The 17,960-nt window shown below is 51.8% G+C and overlaps 2 protein-coding genes across 4 annotated transcripts in view; both read left to right on the top strand.

The window, feature by feature from the left end:
• AP2A1 (adaptor related protein complex 2 subunit alpha 1) overlaps positions 1 to 17,960 on the top strand; it is a 42,593-nt gene that overhangs the window by 5,689 nt on the left and 18,944 nt on the right. For all 3 annotated transcript variants that reach the window (XM_050771451.1, XM_050771452.1, XM_050771454.1), the window contains exons 2-4: positions 9,258 to 9,326; positions 9,437 to 9,579; positions 10,057 to 10,250. In XM_050771451.1, the coding sequence (XP_050627408.1) occupies positions 9,258 to 9,326; positions 9,437 to 9,579; positions 10,057 to 10,250 (406 nt within the window). The remainder of the gene's footprint in view (positions 1 to 9,257; positions 9,327 to 9,436; positions 9,580 to 10,056; positions 10,251 to 17,960) is intronic.
• Positions 1 to 17,960, top strand: part of MED25 (mediator complex subunit 25) — a 74,377-nt gene that overhangs the window by 4,966 nt on the left and 51,451 nt on the right. The gene's annotated exons all lie outside the window — the stretch shown is intronic.

A 17,960-nucleotide genomic window follows, 5' to 3' on the forward strand; every position in this document is an offset into this window, starting at 1 on the left:
ACAGGCGCCCACAACCGCGCCCGGCTAATTTTCTTGTATTTTTAGTAGAGACGGGGTTTCACCGTGTTAGCCAGGATGGTCTCGATCTCCTGACCTCATGATCCGCCCGTCTCGGCCTCCCAAAGTGCTGGGATTACAGGCTTGAGCCACCGCGCCCGGCCCCCTTCTCTATTTTCAAGAATTCTTTCTGGAAACAAAAAAAGGCCCTGATGCCCCAGCGAGACACTAAGAAAAGGGTAGCATGGCTGGTGCAGAGAGGGATGGGATCTGACGCTGGTGAGTGGGCAGAGGCTAGGTCCGTGTTTGTCCTGAGAGCGCTGGCGAAGGTGTCAAACAGGGAAGAGAAGTGGGGAGGGATGTGGAGGAGAAGGTGAGGAGAGGCCAGGCTCAGAAAGGAGCAGAGGAAAGAGTGGAGCCAGCCTGCAGGAGGATCTGAAGGGCACAGTGGGGCTAGGGGGAAGGGTCTAGAAGGTGAAAGGCAGGCTCTAAGGAGGGCAGGGAGGGTAAATTCTGCAGATAAGGAGGGAGAGAGGTTGAGGCTGGGCCCAGCCTGAGGGCGTGTTCTGTCCTCCTGTCTGCAGCAGGAATACAGCAGAAGTCTTATCTGACAGGGAGCAAGGGCTGGTGCTGCCTCCTATCTAGGCAGAGTCTGGTTGGAGGGGGTCTTAGGAGAGTTGGGCGAGTGAGCCAATGGGAGTGGGGTGCTGGCTGCTCACTGCCCTGAGCTCTTCCACCAGAGCACATCCCACTCCAAATGGTGATCTACTGCAGTGGTGACATCGAGCCCAGGCCCTGGGTCTGACTCCTCCCTGGGTTCCCCGCTTTGTCCTCTGTAGGTTCTAGCCCATGGGAGGCCTCAGGAGATGATTGCCAGTTGAATGAATGAATGAATGAATGAATGAATGAATGAATGAATGATGGAACCAGTCTTTCTTGAGTTCCAGCTGGGTGCCAGGCACTGTTCTAGGTGATGGGGCTACAGCAGTAGGCACAAGTCCCTGCCCTAGGGCGCTTACATTCTAGAGAGGAGATGGGCCACTACACAGGTGAATATTTCGGGGGCCAGACAGGTGGGAGTAGGTGTTGGTACAAAATGAGGCAAGGAAAGGGCTTGGGGATGTTAAGGATGATGCTCTTTTTTTTTTTTTTTTTTTTTTTTGAGACGGAGTCTCGCTCTGTAGCCCAGGCTGGAGTGCAGTGGCCGGATCTCAGCTCACTGCAAGCTCCGCCTCCCGGGTTCACGCCATTCTCCGGCCTCAGCCTCCAGAGTAGCTGGGACTACAGGCGCCCGCCACCTCGCCCGGCTAGTTTTTTGTATTTCTTTAGTAGAGACGGGGTTTCACCGTGTTCGCCAGGATGGTCTCGATCTCCTGACCTCATGATCCGCCCGTCTCGGCCTCCCAAAGTGCTGGGATTACAGGCTTGAGCCACCGCGCCCGGCCAGGATGATGCTCTTATGTAGGCTGGTCAGAGAGTGTCGCTGGAAAGGTGGCGTTGAAGCAGAGAATCTAATTAAGTGGGGGACGGTGCTTGCATGCCTCTGGAGGAGAGAGCTGCCTGTGCAAAGGCCCTGAGGCAGGATTGTGCTTGGAGTGCAGCAGGGACTTAGAAAAGGAGGAGGAGAGGGCGGCTCCTGCCTTGGCGAGATCCAGCCAGAGAGGGAACAGGGTAGATGGTGCAGGCCCTTGTGGGCTGCAGTGAGGACTTTACTTTTACTTTGAGCCTGCTGGGAGCCATGGAAGGGTTTGGAGGAGAAAACGTGCTAGGGTCTGACTCAAGTTTTCACATGATCCCTCTGGCTTCTGTGGAGAGCACAGAAAGTCAAACAGATTTCAATTTGGTGTCCCTTAAGAACGGGACAGATGCAGGCCTGAGCCCCAGCCCCACCCATTTCCAGCTGGGTATTGTGTGATTAATGGCTTTGGTACACAAATCCACATTCAACACCTCCCTTGTGTCAGGCTGCCCTGGGCCCTGGGAACACTGTGGGGACTGAAGCAGCCGTACATCCCTGGCCTCATGGCACTGGTGTTCCGATCCAGGAGGAAATGAACATGCAAACCCTTACTTACTATGTATGGGGGCAACTCAGGCGGGGTCTTGGTGGCCCGAATAGTTCGCCCGGCTGAGCAGGAGGACTAAGCAGGAGAATGAGAGGGTTTGATTTTGTTATTTACGGAAAATATATTTTCATCACTCGGGAATAGTGATGACCTTGAGAATATGAGTGGTGTAACCCAGCACCGAAATGCAAGCCATATATATGTTGAAATTTTTTTTTTTCTTTCTTTTTTTGAGACAGAGTCTTGCTCTGTCCACACCCGGCATATGTTGAAATTTTCTTGCCACATTACAAAAGCAAAATGGGGGCCAGGCGCGGTGGCTCATGCCTGTAATCCCAGCACTTTGTGGGGGCGAGGTGGGCAGGTCAGTTGAGCCCCGGAGTTTGAGAACAGCCTGGGCAACAAGATCCCGTCTCCCCTGGCAAAAAAAATCTTTTAAAATTAGCCAAGCATGGTGGCATGCAGCTGTATTCCTAGCTTCTTGGGAGGCTGAGGTGGGAGGATCGCTTGAGCCCGGGAGGTCGAGGCTGCAATGAGGCAAGATCACACCACTGCACTCCAGCCTGGACAATAGAGCAAGACCCTGTCTCCATATTTTTTTTAAAAAGCAAACCAACCAGTGAAATTGATTTTAATATCTTTTCTTTACCCTAGTATATCCAAAATATTATTTCAATGTGTTATCAGTGTTTTGTGAGATGGAGTCTTGCTCTCTGGCCCAGGCTGAGTGCAGTGTCAGGATCTCAGCTCACTGCAACCTCTACCTCGCAGGTTCAAGCGATTCGCCTGCCTCCTTCTCCCTAGTAGCTGGGACTACAGGCGTGTACCACCACGCCTGGCTAATTTTTGTATTTTTAGTAGATATGGGATTTTGCCATGTTGGCTAGGCTGGTTTCAAACTCCTGACCTCAAGTGATCCACCTGCCTTGGCCTCCCAAAGTGCTGGGATTACAGGTGTGAGCCACCGTGCCTGGCCGAGATGGGGTCTTGCTGTGTTACCCAGACGGGTCTCAGATTCCTGGGCTCAAGCAATCTGCCTGCCTCAGCCTCTCAAAGTGCTGGGATTACAGGCAGGAGGCATTGCACCCAGCCTCCAGAAGACTTTCTGAGGATTCAGGGCTGTTGGGGCTTGTACAAGAAGCACATCAGGTCTCGGTCTCAGTAGAGAAAATGTCCTTGGTCTAGAAGGCTCTGAAGGCCTTTGTGGTGAGATGCTGGGTAAGGCCTGTGTTACCTTCATAAATGCACATTAGTCCCTCCAGGGCAGGGCCCCGGTTTGACAGGATGCCTTTGGTGGTAGTAACAGACCCACCCTGATCTGGGGCTTACATGTTTAGGGAAGGCGTTATCTCCCCTAACCAGAAGCCCCAAGGTAAGGCAGCTCCCTGGTACCGTCGGCACTTCCCTTGACTCTGCCTTACTCTGCCTGGAGCAAGATGTTGGCCGCCTTTGCACCCAGACACCCCTCACGGCAACAGCTACTGGACACGGAGCATGGCCGGCACCTCCCATGGCCCCCCAGCACCTCAGGAAACTCAGGAGAGGTTGCATGGTCTGGCCCCACCTGCTGTGCTGGTCTCCAGCCCTCCCCCCCCCCCGCCCACCCTCCGCATTCCTCAGACTCTGCCTTTCATCACCGTGAGCTCTCAAGCTTTCTGACCGCCTGCCTTGCCTCGTGCTGTCCTACCTCCAGGCCATTGCACCTGCTGGTCCTCCTGCCTGGAGCGCGCCTCCCCTTGTTTCCGCCTGGTCCATTTCAGCCTCATCTTTTGATCCTCAGATCCCAGCAGCTGTGTACAGAGAAGCCTTCCCCACCGTTCTCATTCTAGCCTCTCAGCCCTGAAATGCGTGTGCCTCTTTCAGAATACTTGCCACTGTCCTGTCTGCCACCACTCCAATCCAGGGATGCCTCGAGAGCAGGGTAGCTGTGACTCATCCTTAAGCCTGGCCCCAGAAATCCCATTGTGAAGGAGAGAATCCCCTTAAAACTCCCTCTCAGGCTTGCTTGCCTCCTGTGACAGTGAGCTCATTCCCCCTGTTGCTGGCCCTGAGTGCCGGGTTGTCCTTTCCATGATCCTGGTCTGCCAGAGCTGCCTCGGCCCTTTCCCCAGGCGCCACCCCAGTAGCACCCATACCGTGTCCCTGGGCTCCCTGGCCATCACGGGCCTTTAGATTTCAGAGCTGGGCCTCTGCCAGAGCCCTCCCTTTAGGGCCACAGCTGCTCCTCTTTAGAAGACCAAGAGCTTTGCTTTTCTTTCTGAATTCTTTTTTTTTTTTAATAGCAAATTATACCAGTTATGCAGAAGATAGCATCAAATAGATGTGGACCATTTAAAGGCCGGGCGCAGTGGCTCATGCCTGTAATCCTAGCACTTTACTTTGGGAGGCTGAGGTGGGTGATCACTTGAGGTCAGAAGTTCGAAACCAGCCTGGTCAACATGGTGAAACCCTGTCTCTATTAAAATACGAAAAAAAAAAAAGAATAGCTGGGTGTGGTGGTGGGCGCCTGTAATCCCAGCTTCTCGGGAGGCTGAGGCAGGAGAATTGCTTGAACCTGGGAGGCGGAGGTTTCAGTGACCCGAGATGGAGACATTGCACTCCAGCTTGGGCGACAGAGGGAGACTCTGTCTCAAGAAAAAAAGTAAAAATCCTATATAAAGAAAAAATATATATATATGCATATTTGTATATATGTAAATACATTTTAAATACAACTTAAATAATACTTTAAAAAGAGATTTCCGGCCAGGTGCAGTGGCTCACGCCTGTAATCCCAGCACTTTGGGAGGCCGAGGCGGGCGGATTATGAGGTCTGGAGATCAAGACCATCCCGGCTAACATGGTGAAACCCCGTGTCTACTAAATATACAAAAAATTAGCCGGGCGTGGTGGCGGGCGCCTGTAGTACCAGCCACTTAGGAGGCTGAGGCAGGAGAATGGCATGAACGTGGGAGGTGGAGGTTACAGTGAGCTGAGATCACGCCACTGTACTCCAGCCTGGACGACAGAGTGAGACTCTGTCTCAAAAAAAAAAAAGAAATTTCCTGGCAGGGAGCGGTGACCCACGCTTATAATCCCAGTGCTTTGGGAGGCTGAGGTGGGCAGAGGAGTTGAGACCACCCTGGGCAACATGGCAAAACCCTATCTCTACAAAAAATAGAAAAAAAATTAGCTGAGTGTGGTGGCGCACCTCACAGTCCCAGCTACCTGGGAGGCTGAGATGGGAGGATCACTTGAGCCCGAGGGGCCAAGACTGCAGTGAGCTGAGATCACCCCATTGCATTCCAACCTGAGTGAAAGAGTGAGACCCCGTCTCAAAAAAAAGAGAGAAATCTATATATTATACATATAATAATACGTATTTCTTTAAATGAATACTAAAGAAATGCATAAATATAAATATGTAAGTATATATGATACATATTTCTTTAAATTTAAAGAATAGTTAAAGAATACATATACATGCACATATTTGTGTATGTATTTAAATCATTTTAAGTACAATTGAATAAATACACTCGTGTATTGCTTAACGATGGGGATATGTTCTGAGAAATGCATCGTTAGGTGGTTTTGTCATGGTGTGAACATCCTGGAGTGTGCTTACACAAATGGAGATGGTATAGCCTACCACTCACGGAGGCTGTCTGGCACAGCTTGTTGCTGCTGGGCTATAGACCTGCACAGTGCCCAGGCGCAGTGGCTCACGCCTGTAATTCCAGCACTTTGGGAGGCTGAGGCGGGCAGATCACTTGAGGTCAGGAGTTTGAGACCAGCCTAGCCAACGTGGTGAAACCTCGTCTCTACTAAAAATACACTAATTAGCTGGGTGTGGTGGCGCATGCATGTAATCCCAGCTACTCGGGAGGTTGAGGCAGGATAATCACTTGAACCCGGGAGGCGGAGGTTGCCGTGAGCTGAGATCACGCCATTGCTCTCCAGCCTGGGTGACAAGAGTGAAACTCCGTCTCAGAATAAAACAAAAAAACCTGCACAGCTTGGTACTGTCCTGTAGGCAACCGTGACACAGTAAGTATTTGTGCATCTAAACATAGAAAAGGTGCAGTGGAAATAAGGTCTTAGAATCGTATGGAACCACTGCAGTGTGTGCGATTTGTTGATGACTGGAATGTTGATATGCGGGGCAGGACTGTAATGAAATAATACATATTATTTAAATTAAGTAATACATATATATTTAAATAACACATATATTCTTTAAATATATATATACTCTATATATACTCTATTTAAGGTATGCGTATGTATATATACATATTTATGACAAAACCATACGTATGTAGGCCGGGCATGGTGGCTCATACCTGTAATCCCAGCACTTTGGGAGGCTGAGGCAGGTGGATCACTTGAAGTTAGGAGTTCAAGATCAGCCTGGGCAACATAGTAAGACCTCATCTCTACAAAAAAAAAAAAAAAATTAGGGCCAGGCGCAGTGGCTCATGCCTGTAATCCCAGCACTTTGGGAGGCTGAGGTGGGTGGATCACAAGGTCAGGAGATCGAGACCATCCTGGCTAACATGGTGAAACCTCGTCTCTACTAAAAATACAAAAAATTAGCCAGGATGGTGGCGGGTGCCTGTAGTCCCAGCAACTGGGGAGGCTGAGGCAGAAGAATTGCTTGAACCTGGGAGGCGGAGGTTGCAGTGAGCCGAGATCGCGCCACTGCACTCCAGTCTGGGCGACAGAGTGAGACTCCATCTCAAAAAAAAAAAAAAAATTATTTGAATGTGGTGTTATGCACCTCTAGTCCCAGTGACTTCGTAGGCTGAAGCATGAAAAGCACTGAACCCAGGAGGCAGAGGTTGCAGTGAGCCGAGATCACGCCACTGCACTCCAGCCTGGGCTACCAAAAAAAAAAAAGAGAGAAACAGGCAAAATTAATTTTAATAATGTGTCTATATAACCCGGTATACCCAAATTATTATTTCAGCATGTGATCAATGTTTTATAATTTATATTATTTTATTCTGTTGACACACAGGTTCTTACCATGTTGTCCAGGCTGGTCTGCAACTCCTGGTCTCAAGCCATCCTCCTGCCTTGGCCTCCCAAAGTGCTGGGATTATAGGCATGAGCCACTGCGCCTAGCCCCTGTAATTTTTACTGAACTATTTTACATTTTTTCTCCACACTGTCTTCTAAATCCCGTGTATGTTTGCTGTTGACAGCACCTCTCGGTTTGGAACGGCCACATTTCAGGGTCTCAGGAGCCACTAGCTGACAACTGCTATATTGGATGGTACAGCACTAGGGTCCCCTTAGCACTGATGAGGAGGTGCTAATCAGAGGGGCTTCCTGGAGGAGATGACATCTGAAGTGAGGCTTATGGGAGCTTCCATAGAAGTTGGGAGCAGGGACAAGACAGGATTTCTAGAGAGAGGGATGGCACATATACTTGCTTTCTCAGCCATTGATTCATTCATTGAATGTACACCTCACCCTGCTGGAGACTACGCCCTGAAGAATGTGGGTCAGAGCAGATCTCTGCCCCTTAGATAACTAGACATTTATAGAGCACCTGCTGTATGCAGGGCACTGTTCTAGGAGCTCCCTCCTGATGCTTATAGTCTGAAGTTGGAGGAAGTTCAACAGTGGAGAGAAATAAAATTGCGACATGGTGAAATGTACCAGAGAGGACTTTTTGAAAAATAACTCTTTAAGCAGAATAATAGAATTGACTTTAAGGAAGTGAAACAGAATGGCCTTTCAGAGGTGGCAGGAGCCAAGACCCAAATGACGGGAAGATGACGGGAGGGGTGGCCCCGGCAAGAGGGCACAGCTTGTGTGAAGGTCCTTGAGGCAGGAGGACATGCGTGTTCCCAGAGCAGAATGGAGGCCAGGGGGCCTGGACGGACCTTAGGGGTCTGAGGGGCGACACTGACAGGGTGGCTGTGACAGGGGCAGAGGGCTTGGTGGGCCATGGGGTGGAGCACCCCCAGCTGGCATCCCGGAGCCCAGGATATGGAAACACAAGGGAGGAGCCCAGGATATGGAAACACATCCCAGAGGGGAGGCTGCTTCACTGAGCCCAGCAAGCGAGCATGGGGTCTGGATGAAGTGGTCACCTTGGAGATGCTCAGGACATGTTCTGAAGGTCAAGTTAAGAGGAGGAGGCAGCCAGGCACAGTGGCTTATACCTGTAATCCCAGCATTTTGGGAGGCTGAGGGTGGAGGATCGCTGGATCCCAGGAGTTTGAGGTTACAGTGAGCTATGATTGCACCACTGCACTGCGCCTGAGTGACAGACTAAGACCCTGTCTCAAAAATAAATAAATAAAAAGGATGAGGCAGTAGCCCAATTGGCGTGAGGATGTCCAGGTTCTGTTTGGAGGAGCAGAGTGAGCAGTGGAATCTGTCAAGGAAGGAATGAAGTCTGGGGTGAGTGGAACAGGGACAGGAGAAGCAGAGAGGGTGGCCGAGAGCATCTAGTCAGATTGTGCTCCAAAGCAGGTGCTGTAGGGCATTGAGGAACATGGAGGAAGCAGAGACCTGGCCTGTAGGATCAGGGAAGGCTTTCTGTACTTATTCCATTAGCAGGTCCTGTCAGAGGTGTAGGAATGTCCCAGACAAATTGGGGAGAGGTTGGCAGCCAGGGGACAGGAGGCAGTGGGGACAGGCCATGCGAGAGAGGACGAATCCATGGCTGTGGGGACAAAGGGGGTGAGAACAGCACCCAAGGGTCTGACCTGGTGACTAGGTGGACAGCGGGACCTTCATGGGATTGAGAACTGGGAGAGGAGGCAGTGAGATCAGTGGTAGGGATGAGCACCCTGGGGCCAGCCGAGCTCTTCATTCATTCATTCATTCATTCATTCATTCATTCATTCATCACATGTCCGTTGCGTATGGGGAGTGGGGCTAGGAGCTCTCAGGGAGCATGTCCAGGGCCCTGAGGAGCCCCACAGATCAGGGGCCACAGTGGGAGGAGGAAGGAGAGAGGGAGTCAGGGACAGCCCAAGGGTGTGTGCTCTGTGCTGTGGGGCTCAGCAAGCCGTGGTTCTTCCCTCTTTGAAGCTCCCAGCCAGAGAAGGGGTCCTGGCCTGTCCTGAGCCCCAGTGCCTGGGGGCAGAGAAGATCTGCCCTTCCTGCTGGATGGGGCCGCGCCTGGGAAAGAGAGGGCAGCTGGCTGACTCCCCAGACCCCTCACTGCCCACCCTCTTCCTCCTCTCCCAGGTAAGAGCAAAGAGGCGGAGATTAAGAGAATTAACAAGGAACTGGCCAACATCCGCTCCAAGTTCAAAGGTAGGCTGGGGGCCCAACTTCTGGCTCAGGGCTGGGAGCTGGGGCTCCTGTGACCTATCCTGTGACATTTCCTCATTTCTGGCTCCCCCTTCCTCCTTCCTTTACCCTAGGAGACAAAGCCTTGGATGGCTACAGTAAGAAAAAATACGTATGTAAACTGCTTTTCATCTTCCTGCTTGGCCATGACATTGACTTTGGGCACATGGAGGCTGTGAACCTGTTGAGTTCCAATAAATACACAGAGAAGCAAATAGTGAGTCTGGAGAGGGGGGTGCCAGGGCCTGGACTCCTGGGTCTAAGGGAGGAGGGGGCTGGGGGTCTGGACTCCTGGGTCTGAGGGAGGAAGGGCTGGGCCTGGACTCCTGGGTCTGAGGGAGGAGGGGCTGGGGGTCTGGACTCCTGGGTCTGAGGGAAGAAGGGGCTGGGGGTCTGGACTCCTGGGTCTGAGGGAGGAAGGGCTGGGCCTGGACTCCTGGGTCTGAGGGAGGAGGGGGCTGGAGGTCTGGACTCCTGAGTCTGAGGGAGGAGGGGCTGGGGGCCTAGACTTGTGGATCTGAAGGAAGAGCGGCTGGGGGCCTGGACTCCTGGGTCTAAGGGTTGAATCTGGGGCCTGGACTTTGTGGATCTGAGGGAGGAGGGGCCTGGGGGCCTGGACTCCTGGGTCTGAGGGTTGGGTCTGGGGCCACTCAGTCACAAGGCTCCTAGCCATCCACGACCTCCCTCCCCACAGGGTTACCTGTTCATTTCTGTGCTGGTGAACTCGAACTCGGAGCTGATCCGCCTCATCAACAACGCCATCAAGAATGACCTGGCCAGCCGCAACCCCACCTTCATGTGCCTGGCCCTGCACTGCATCGCCAACGTGGGCAGCCGGGAGATGGGTGAGGCCTTTGCCGCTGACATCCCCCGCATCCTGGTGGCCGGGTAAGGCAGTGGGGACCCGTTGGCAGTGGGGAGCTTGGGGGTGATGAGTCTCAACCAAGGGCGAGGCTTGGAGAGGCTGTGTCGCCTGCCCAAAGCCTCCCAGCTGGCATGTGGGCTAACGCTGGGCTGGGGACCCAGTGGTTCCGGCGGCAGCCCCATACTTGTGTCTTCCTGTGATACAAAGCTGACTTGACGGTGTGAGGCTGCTTCCCCACAAAGCCAGTGGGGTGCCTCTGAACTGCAGAACTGTAACACCTGTGATAAGAGGGATAACTGTACGCTATGGGTGACGGCCCTCCAGAACTTCCTCATCTCCATTCATTCACCAAACATTTGCTGAGCACATACTATGTGCCAGGCACTGTGCTGATTGCTGGGGATGTTGTCCTGACCAGAGGCGGACATGGTCATTGCCCTCCCGTGTTCATGGTCTGGAGCAGGAGACAAATGGTGATGGAAGAATCGCAGGATGAAGTGTAGAATTTGCCAGGTGTGATGGCTCACGTCATCCGTGCATTTGGGGAGGCTGAGGCAGGTAGATTGCTTGAGTCTAGGAGTTCAAGACCAGCCTGGGCAACATGACAAAATCCCAATCTCTACTAAAAATTCCAAAAATTGCCAGGGCATGGTGGCATGCACCTATAGTCCCAGCTACTCGGGAGGCTGAGGTGGGAGGATCACCTGAGCTCGGGAGGTCGAGGCTGTGAGTTGTCATGGCGCCAGTGTACTCCAGCTTGGTGTGCACACAGGTGGGACTTCTATTTCTGGCAGTATGGTCAACTACGTACCCAACTCATGTTTTCCCTGAAACCTAACTGTCAATATTGGATAAGAGAGGAAAGACAATATTATTTAATGGATTCATGAGGTAGCCAGAAAATGAGAGGAGCACACAGGCCACAAGCAAAGAGGAACCAAGCACCCAAGCAGATGAGCTGTGTGCTGGAGCCAGCGTTTGCTTAGAAGGCATTTGCTGACCTGGGTGAACCCGAGTATCGGTTTTGAGGCCCTGCAGCCTCTGGGAACAGAAGACAAAGCTTGTCCGAGAAGTTCTCGAAGGCTATACTTCAAAGTGAGAGTGACCTAGAAATAAACCCCCTTGGGGACTCTAAGGAAAATTACCTGTCTGAAATTTTGGCATGGAACAGCCCTCAGACTGGTTTTCAGCCTGACTTTACCCTATCTGGGTAGTCCAGAAAGCCCTAAGTCAACCTTTAGTTTAAAGTGATGGAAACTGGAGGTTTCCTAGTGCTTCACAGAAGCAAACATGATACTTTTCTGAGGAAACCCATTTTCACCACAAGCTTCAGTGATATCCACAGATAAAGCTCCAAGTTGGCCGGGCGCGGTGGCTCAAGCCTGTAATCCCAGCACTTTGGGAGGCCGAGACGGGCGGATCACGAGGTCAGGAGATCGAGACCATCCTGGCTAACACGGTGAAACCCCGTCTCTAATAAAAAAAAAATACAAAAAAAAACTAGCCGGGCGAGGTGGCGGGTGCCTGTAGTCCCAGCTACTCGGGAGGCTGAGGCAGGAGAATGGCGTGAACCCGGGAGGCAGAGCTTGCAGTGAGCCGAGATCTGGCCATTGCACTCCAGCCTGGGTGACACAGCAAGACTCCGTCTCAAAAAAAAAAAAAAAAAGCTCCAAGTGACATGAGTAGCTCAGAGCCAAAAATCTCTAAACACACACAAGACACCATGAGAGAGAATCAGCAGACAGCAGAAATAAAACAGAAGGCTGGGTGTGGTGGCTCACACCTGTAATCACAGCACTTTGGGAGGCCAAGGTGGGCAGATTGCCTGAAGTCAGGAGTTCGAGACTAGCCTGGCCAACATGGCGAAACCACATCTCTAGTAAAAACACAAAAATTAGCCAGGCGTGGTGGCGCACGCCTGTAATCCCAGCTACTTGGGGGACTGAGGCAGGAGAATCACTTGAACTTGGGAGGCGGAGGTTGCAATGAGCCGAGATCGTGCCACTGCACTGCAGCCTGGGTGACAGAGCAAGACTCTGTCTCAAAAAAAAAAAAAAAAAAAAAAAAAGAAAACAGAAAATAACTTTGGAATTGGAATTATACAGCATGTAAAATAAGTATATTTCATATGTTTCAATAAATAACAGAAGCATTTTAAAATATGAGTAAAGTTTAAGCAGATTTGAAAATATAATTGAAATAGTCAAAAATTGCCAGGCACAGTAGTAGTGGCTCACACCTATAATCCAGGCACTTTGGGAGGCTGAGGCGGGACGATCACTTGAGGCCAGAAGTTCAAGATCAGCAACATAGTGAGACCCTATTGCCACAAAACCTAAAATATTAGCCAGGTGGGGTGCCGTGTGCCTGGGTAGTCCATCCGGGAGGCTGAGGCAGGAGGATTGCTTGAGCCTGGGAGGATGAGGCTGCAGTGAGCTGTGATCCCATCACTGCACTCTAACCTGGGCGACAGAGCAAGACCCTGTCTAAAAAAACAAACAAACAAATATTTAAAAAAATAAAAATTAAGTGTCCACTTTAGTTAGCAGAGTAGACACAGCCAAAGCCAGAATTAGTGACCAGGCAGTAGAACTGAAGAAAGACATCAAAATGCATCCCAAAGAAACAAAGCAATGGGGATTTTAGGAAAGAGACTGAGACTCATGGAAGACAGAGAACATCTAACAGAATGCCGTTTAGAGTTGTAGGGAGAAATTGTGACAGAGGCAGTGTTCGAAGAGAGATAATGGTTGAAACTATTCCAGAATGAATGAAAGAGGATGATCCCCAGATTCAAATAGCCCAGGAAATCATAAGCAGAAGTACAGACTGTAAGGGGTGACTGTGGGGCAATAAGACCAGCCAGGCATCCATCACCAGGTCCAGGTCAGAGCTTGTGGTGGCTTGGACCAGGGCTGTGGCGGTCATGTGGTTATGAGAAGGGCATGTTTCGGGAGTAGAGTCGATGGATTATATGTGCTGTGCTAGGATGAGGTGGGGACATTTAGTAGGTGAGTGAATGGTGTCAGACCTTGCAGCAGTGTGACGAAGGCTACAGGAAAATGGGTCAGAGAGGGCAGAACCTGAGTGTGGTTTGGTCATGCTGAATTTGAGATGTGTATTAGACATCTGAGTAGGACTCTGCGGAAGAAGCTGCATTGCAGGGAGTCAGAGCAGGAGGGAGAGATCTCTGAGAGAGATCAGCACCGTCCAATAAAAATATAATGCAAAATACAGGCGCGGCACGATGGCTCATACCTGTAATCCCAGCAACTGGGGAGGCTGAGGCGGGCAGATCATTTGAGGTCAGGAGTTCGAGAACAGCTTGCCCAACATGGTGAAACCCCGTCTCTATTAAAAATACAAAAATTAAGTGTGGTGGTGAGCACCTGTAATCCCAGCTACTCAGGAGGCTTAGGCAGGAGAATTGCTTGAACCCAGGAGGCGGAGCTTTCTGTGAGTGGAGATCACGCCACTGCACTCCAGCCTGGGTGACAGAGTGAGACTCCATCTCAAAAAAAAATTAGCAGGGTGCAGTGGTGCACACCTGTAGTTCCAGCTACTCAGGAGGCTGAGTCAGGAGAATCACTTAAACCCAGCGGGCAGAGGTTGCAGTAAGCCAAGATTGCACCACTGCACTCCAGCCTGGGTGACAGAGCGAGACTCCATCTCAATAGAAAAAAAAAAAAAAGGCAAAATACAAAAATGTGTGCCTGTAATCCCAGCTACTTGAGTGACTGAGATGGGAGGATTGCTTGGGCTCAAGAGGCCCAGGGTACAGTGAGGAGGCCTGGGCTGCAGTGAGCTGTGATCGTGCCTGGGTGACAGTGAGACCCTGTCTGAAAATAAAAAAAGCATATATATAAAAATATATATAAAATGCAAGCCACATAGGTATTTTCTCTTTTCTAGCGTGTAATAGTTCAGTTTAACCTGATCCACCCAAAATGTTATCACTTTGACACTGAATCAGCATAAAAATTATTCATGAGCTATTTGATTTGACATCCATGTTTGGTGCTAAGTCTTTGGAATGCGGCGTTTTGGTGTCTCTCAGTTTGGATTCGCAGCAGTCCCAGTGCTCAGTCGCCACACGTGGCTGGGGGCTATTGTATCTGACAGCATGGGGATCGATGGCAGTTATAGCAGTTAAGCAGTGAAGCCCTTGAGGGCAGATGTTAACCGGGAATCCACAAAAGCTGGGCCCTTGAGTGGTCCCAGTGCAGCCCAGTGTGTTAACACTCTGCTGGCAGGGGGGATGGGAGGCGTGATGGGGTGTGGGAGGAAAATCAGGATCAGGCCATGACTCAGAACGCTGAGAACTTTGATGGAGGAGGGAGTGGCCAGTCGCGAATGCTGCCAGCAGTTTCTTTTTTTTTTTGAGATGGGAGTCTTGCTCTATTGCCAGGCTGGAGTGCAATAGCGCGATCTCAGCTCACTGCAAACTCTGCCTCCCGGGTTCAAGCGATTCCCTTGCCTCAGCCTCCCGAGTAGCTGGATTACAGGCATGCACCACCGCATCCGGCTAATTTTTTTGTATTTTAGTAGAGACGGGGTTTCACCATGTTGGCAAGGATGGTCTCAAACTCCTAACCTCATGATCTGCCCGCCTCCACCTCCCAAAGTGCTGGGATTACAGGCGTGAGCCACCGCGCCCAGCCTGCTGCCAGCAGTTTCTTTAGGACAAGGACAGGCAGTCGGCATCAGCTTGGGGGAGACAGGTTACAAGCCACCCTGAAGAGGGAGGGACTGGGCACTTTGAGGACGGAGAGGGAGGCCAGCGTGGCCAACATGTGTGGGTGCAGGTGACACTGTCCCTGGAGTGGATGTCGAGGGGTGGTGCCCTGCCAGGGTCAAGGGGCCAGGGTGGGGCTATCTGACTCCAGGCTGCCCCCTCCACACTGGAAACTTGGCCTCGACAGTGACTGGGGCACGGAGGAACTTTATTTTGTAGGTAGACTTTTTTTTTTACTTTTTATTTTTTTTGGAGATGGTCTTGCCCCGTTGTCCAGGTTGGAGTGTGGTGGCACAGTCTTGGCTCACTGCAACCTCCGACTCCTGGGCTCAAGCAATCCTCCCACCTCAGCCCCCCAAGTAGCTGTGATTACAGGCGTGCACCACCACGCCTGGCTAATTTTTGTATTTTTTTTTTTTTGTAGAGACAGAGTTTTGCTATGTTGCCCAGGCTGGTCTTGAACTCCTGAGCTCAAGCAATCTTCCTGCCTCAGCCTGCCAAAGTGTTGGAATTACAAGTGTGAGCTACCACTCCCAGCTAGGCCCTTTTTTTTTTTTTTTTTTTTCCAAGACAGAGTCTCTGTCTGTCACCCAGGCTGGAGTGCAGTGGTGCAATCTTGGCTCACTGCAACCTCTTCCTCCCGAGTTCGAGCAATTCTCTTGTCTCAGCCTTCTGAGTAGCTGGGATTACAGGTGCGCACCACCACACCTGGCTAATTTTTGTTTTTTTTTGTTTGTTTTTTGTTTTTTAGTAGAGACAAGGTTTCACCATGTTGGCCAGACTGGTCTCAAACCCCTGACCTCTATTGATGCGCCTGCCTCAGCCTCCCAAAGTGCTAGGATTATAGGCATGAGCCACCGTGCCCAGCCATTTTAACAATTTGAAGGTGCTCAGTTCAGTGGTTTCTCGTATATTCATGATGCTGTGCAACCACCACTACCACCTAATTGCAGAACATTCATGGCTCCAAAAAAAGGGACCCCGTACCCATTAGCGGTCCATCCCCATTCCCTCTTCCCCCCAGCCCCCGGCTGCCACCAGTCTGCTTTCTGTCACGGATTTGCCTAATGTGGACATTTCGTAGAAATGGAACCGCACAGTGGCCTTCTGTGTCTGGCTTCTTCCACTCAACAAGATGTTTTTCAGGTTCATCCACATTGTGGTGCATATCCATGATTTGCCGGAGATAGAGTATTGCTCTGCTGCCCAGGCTGGAGTGCAGTGGCATGATCATAGCTCACTGCAGCCCTGACCTCCCAGGCTCAGGTGATCCTCCCACGTCAGCCACTCCAGTAGCCTGGACTGCAGGCACAAGCCACCACGCCTGGCTAATTTTTGAACTTTTTATAGAAAGGAGGTCTCACTATATTACCCAGGCTGGTCTTGAACTCCTGAGCTCAAGTGAACCTCCATGGCCTCGGCTTCTCAAAGTGCTGGGATTACAGGCATGAGCCACTGTGCCTGATTTGGTGGTTTTATTTTTTATGCCTGGGTATGCAGCTTGATATTGTGTAGTTTAACCTGTTCCTAAGTAGCACCACAACCCTTATTCCACTTAAGCAAGTTGATAAATAGCTCTTATTCCTTTGTGTGGTCTCCTTATCTGTAAATAGAGATGATAGAATCCGCGTCCTTAGAGGGCTGTGGTGGAGAGTGAGCGAGCTGTGTGGAAGTGCTTAGAGCAGAGCTTGGCCCGGAGTCAGGACTCGGAAGATGCGCTGTGGCTCGGGAGATGCGCGCCATCACAGCGATGGGAAAGTGGCCTGGAGTGAGGGCTCGGGAGATGCGCTGTGGTGAGGGCGCCATCACAGGATGGGAAAGTGCGCTGTGGCTCGGAAGATGCGCTGTGGCTCGGGAGATGCGCGCCATCACAGCGATGGGAAAGTGGCCTGGAGTGAGGGCTCGGGAGATGCGCTGTGGCTCGGGAGATGCGCGCCATCACAGCGATGGGAAAGTGGCCTGGAGTGAGGGCTCGGGAGATGCGCTGTGGCTCGGGAGATGCGCTGTGGCTCGGGAGATGCGCGCCATCGCAGCGATGGGAAAGTGGCCCCGAGTCAGGGCTCGGGAGATGTGCGCCATGACAGAGATGGGAAAGTGGCCTGGAGTCAGGGCTCGGGAGATGCGCTGTGGCTCGGGAGATGCGCGCCTTGGCGCGATGGGAAAGTGGCCCGGAGTGAGGGCTCGGGAGATGCGCTGTGGCTCGGGACACGCGCGCCGTGGCAGCGATGGGAAAGTGGCCCCGAGTCAGTCAGGGCTCGGGACACGCGCGCCGTGGCAGCGATGGGAAAGTGGCCCCGAGTCAGGGCTCCGGAGACGCGCGCCGTGGCAGCGATGGGAAAGTGGCCCCGAGTCAGGGCTCGGGAGACGCGCGCCGTGGCAGCGATGGGAGAGTGGCCAGGAATCAGGGCTGGGTAGATGCCTGCCATGACTGAGATGGGAAAAGTGCTGTCATAAATGGAGCATCATCTGTGGACAGGCTTCTTGCTGGTTTCTGGTTCTAACTTGATCACTGGGCTGTGAACGTTCCTGTAGGGTGGGCGTCTGGGGGCAGCACTGTTGGTCTTGGTCTACTTCACACACAGCGGTGGCCTTTCTGGACAGAGGGAGCCCAGAGCCTTTCCAGAGGGCCTGTCCCTGTGTCCGCCCCCAGCTGCAGCACACGAGGGTTCCCAGCACTTTGGGAGGCTGTGGCAACAGGTGTCAGCTGGGCAGGTATCTGCCTGGCTGATGGCAGGAGCCAGCTGCTGGGTGGCTGCACATCCAGTGAGACATGTTGCCACAGGCCTTTGACTCGTGCAGGTCTGCCCTGAGGACTTCTCCCCATGTCCTTTGCCGTCTGTTGGGTGTTTTCTGGGAAAGCCTTTACTGATAGGCCATGACTGGGCCGGTCTTGACAGCTCCCGGTGCCTCCTTACTCAAGGCTATGGCCATGCACCACACAGTCTCATTTCTTTTTTTTCTTCTTTTTTCTTTTCTTTTTTTTTTGAGACAGAGTCTC

This window comes from Macaca thibetana, chromosome 19, assembly GCF_024542745.1.
Source record: "Macaca thibetana thibetana isolate TM-01 chromosome 19, ASM2454274v1, whole genome shotgun sequence".
NCBI classification, from domain to species: Eukaryota; Metazoa; Chordata; class Mammalia; order Primates; family Cercopithecidae; genus Macaca; species Macaca thibetana.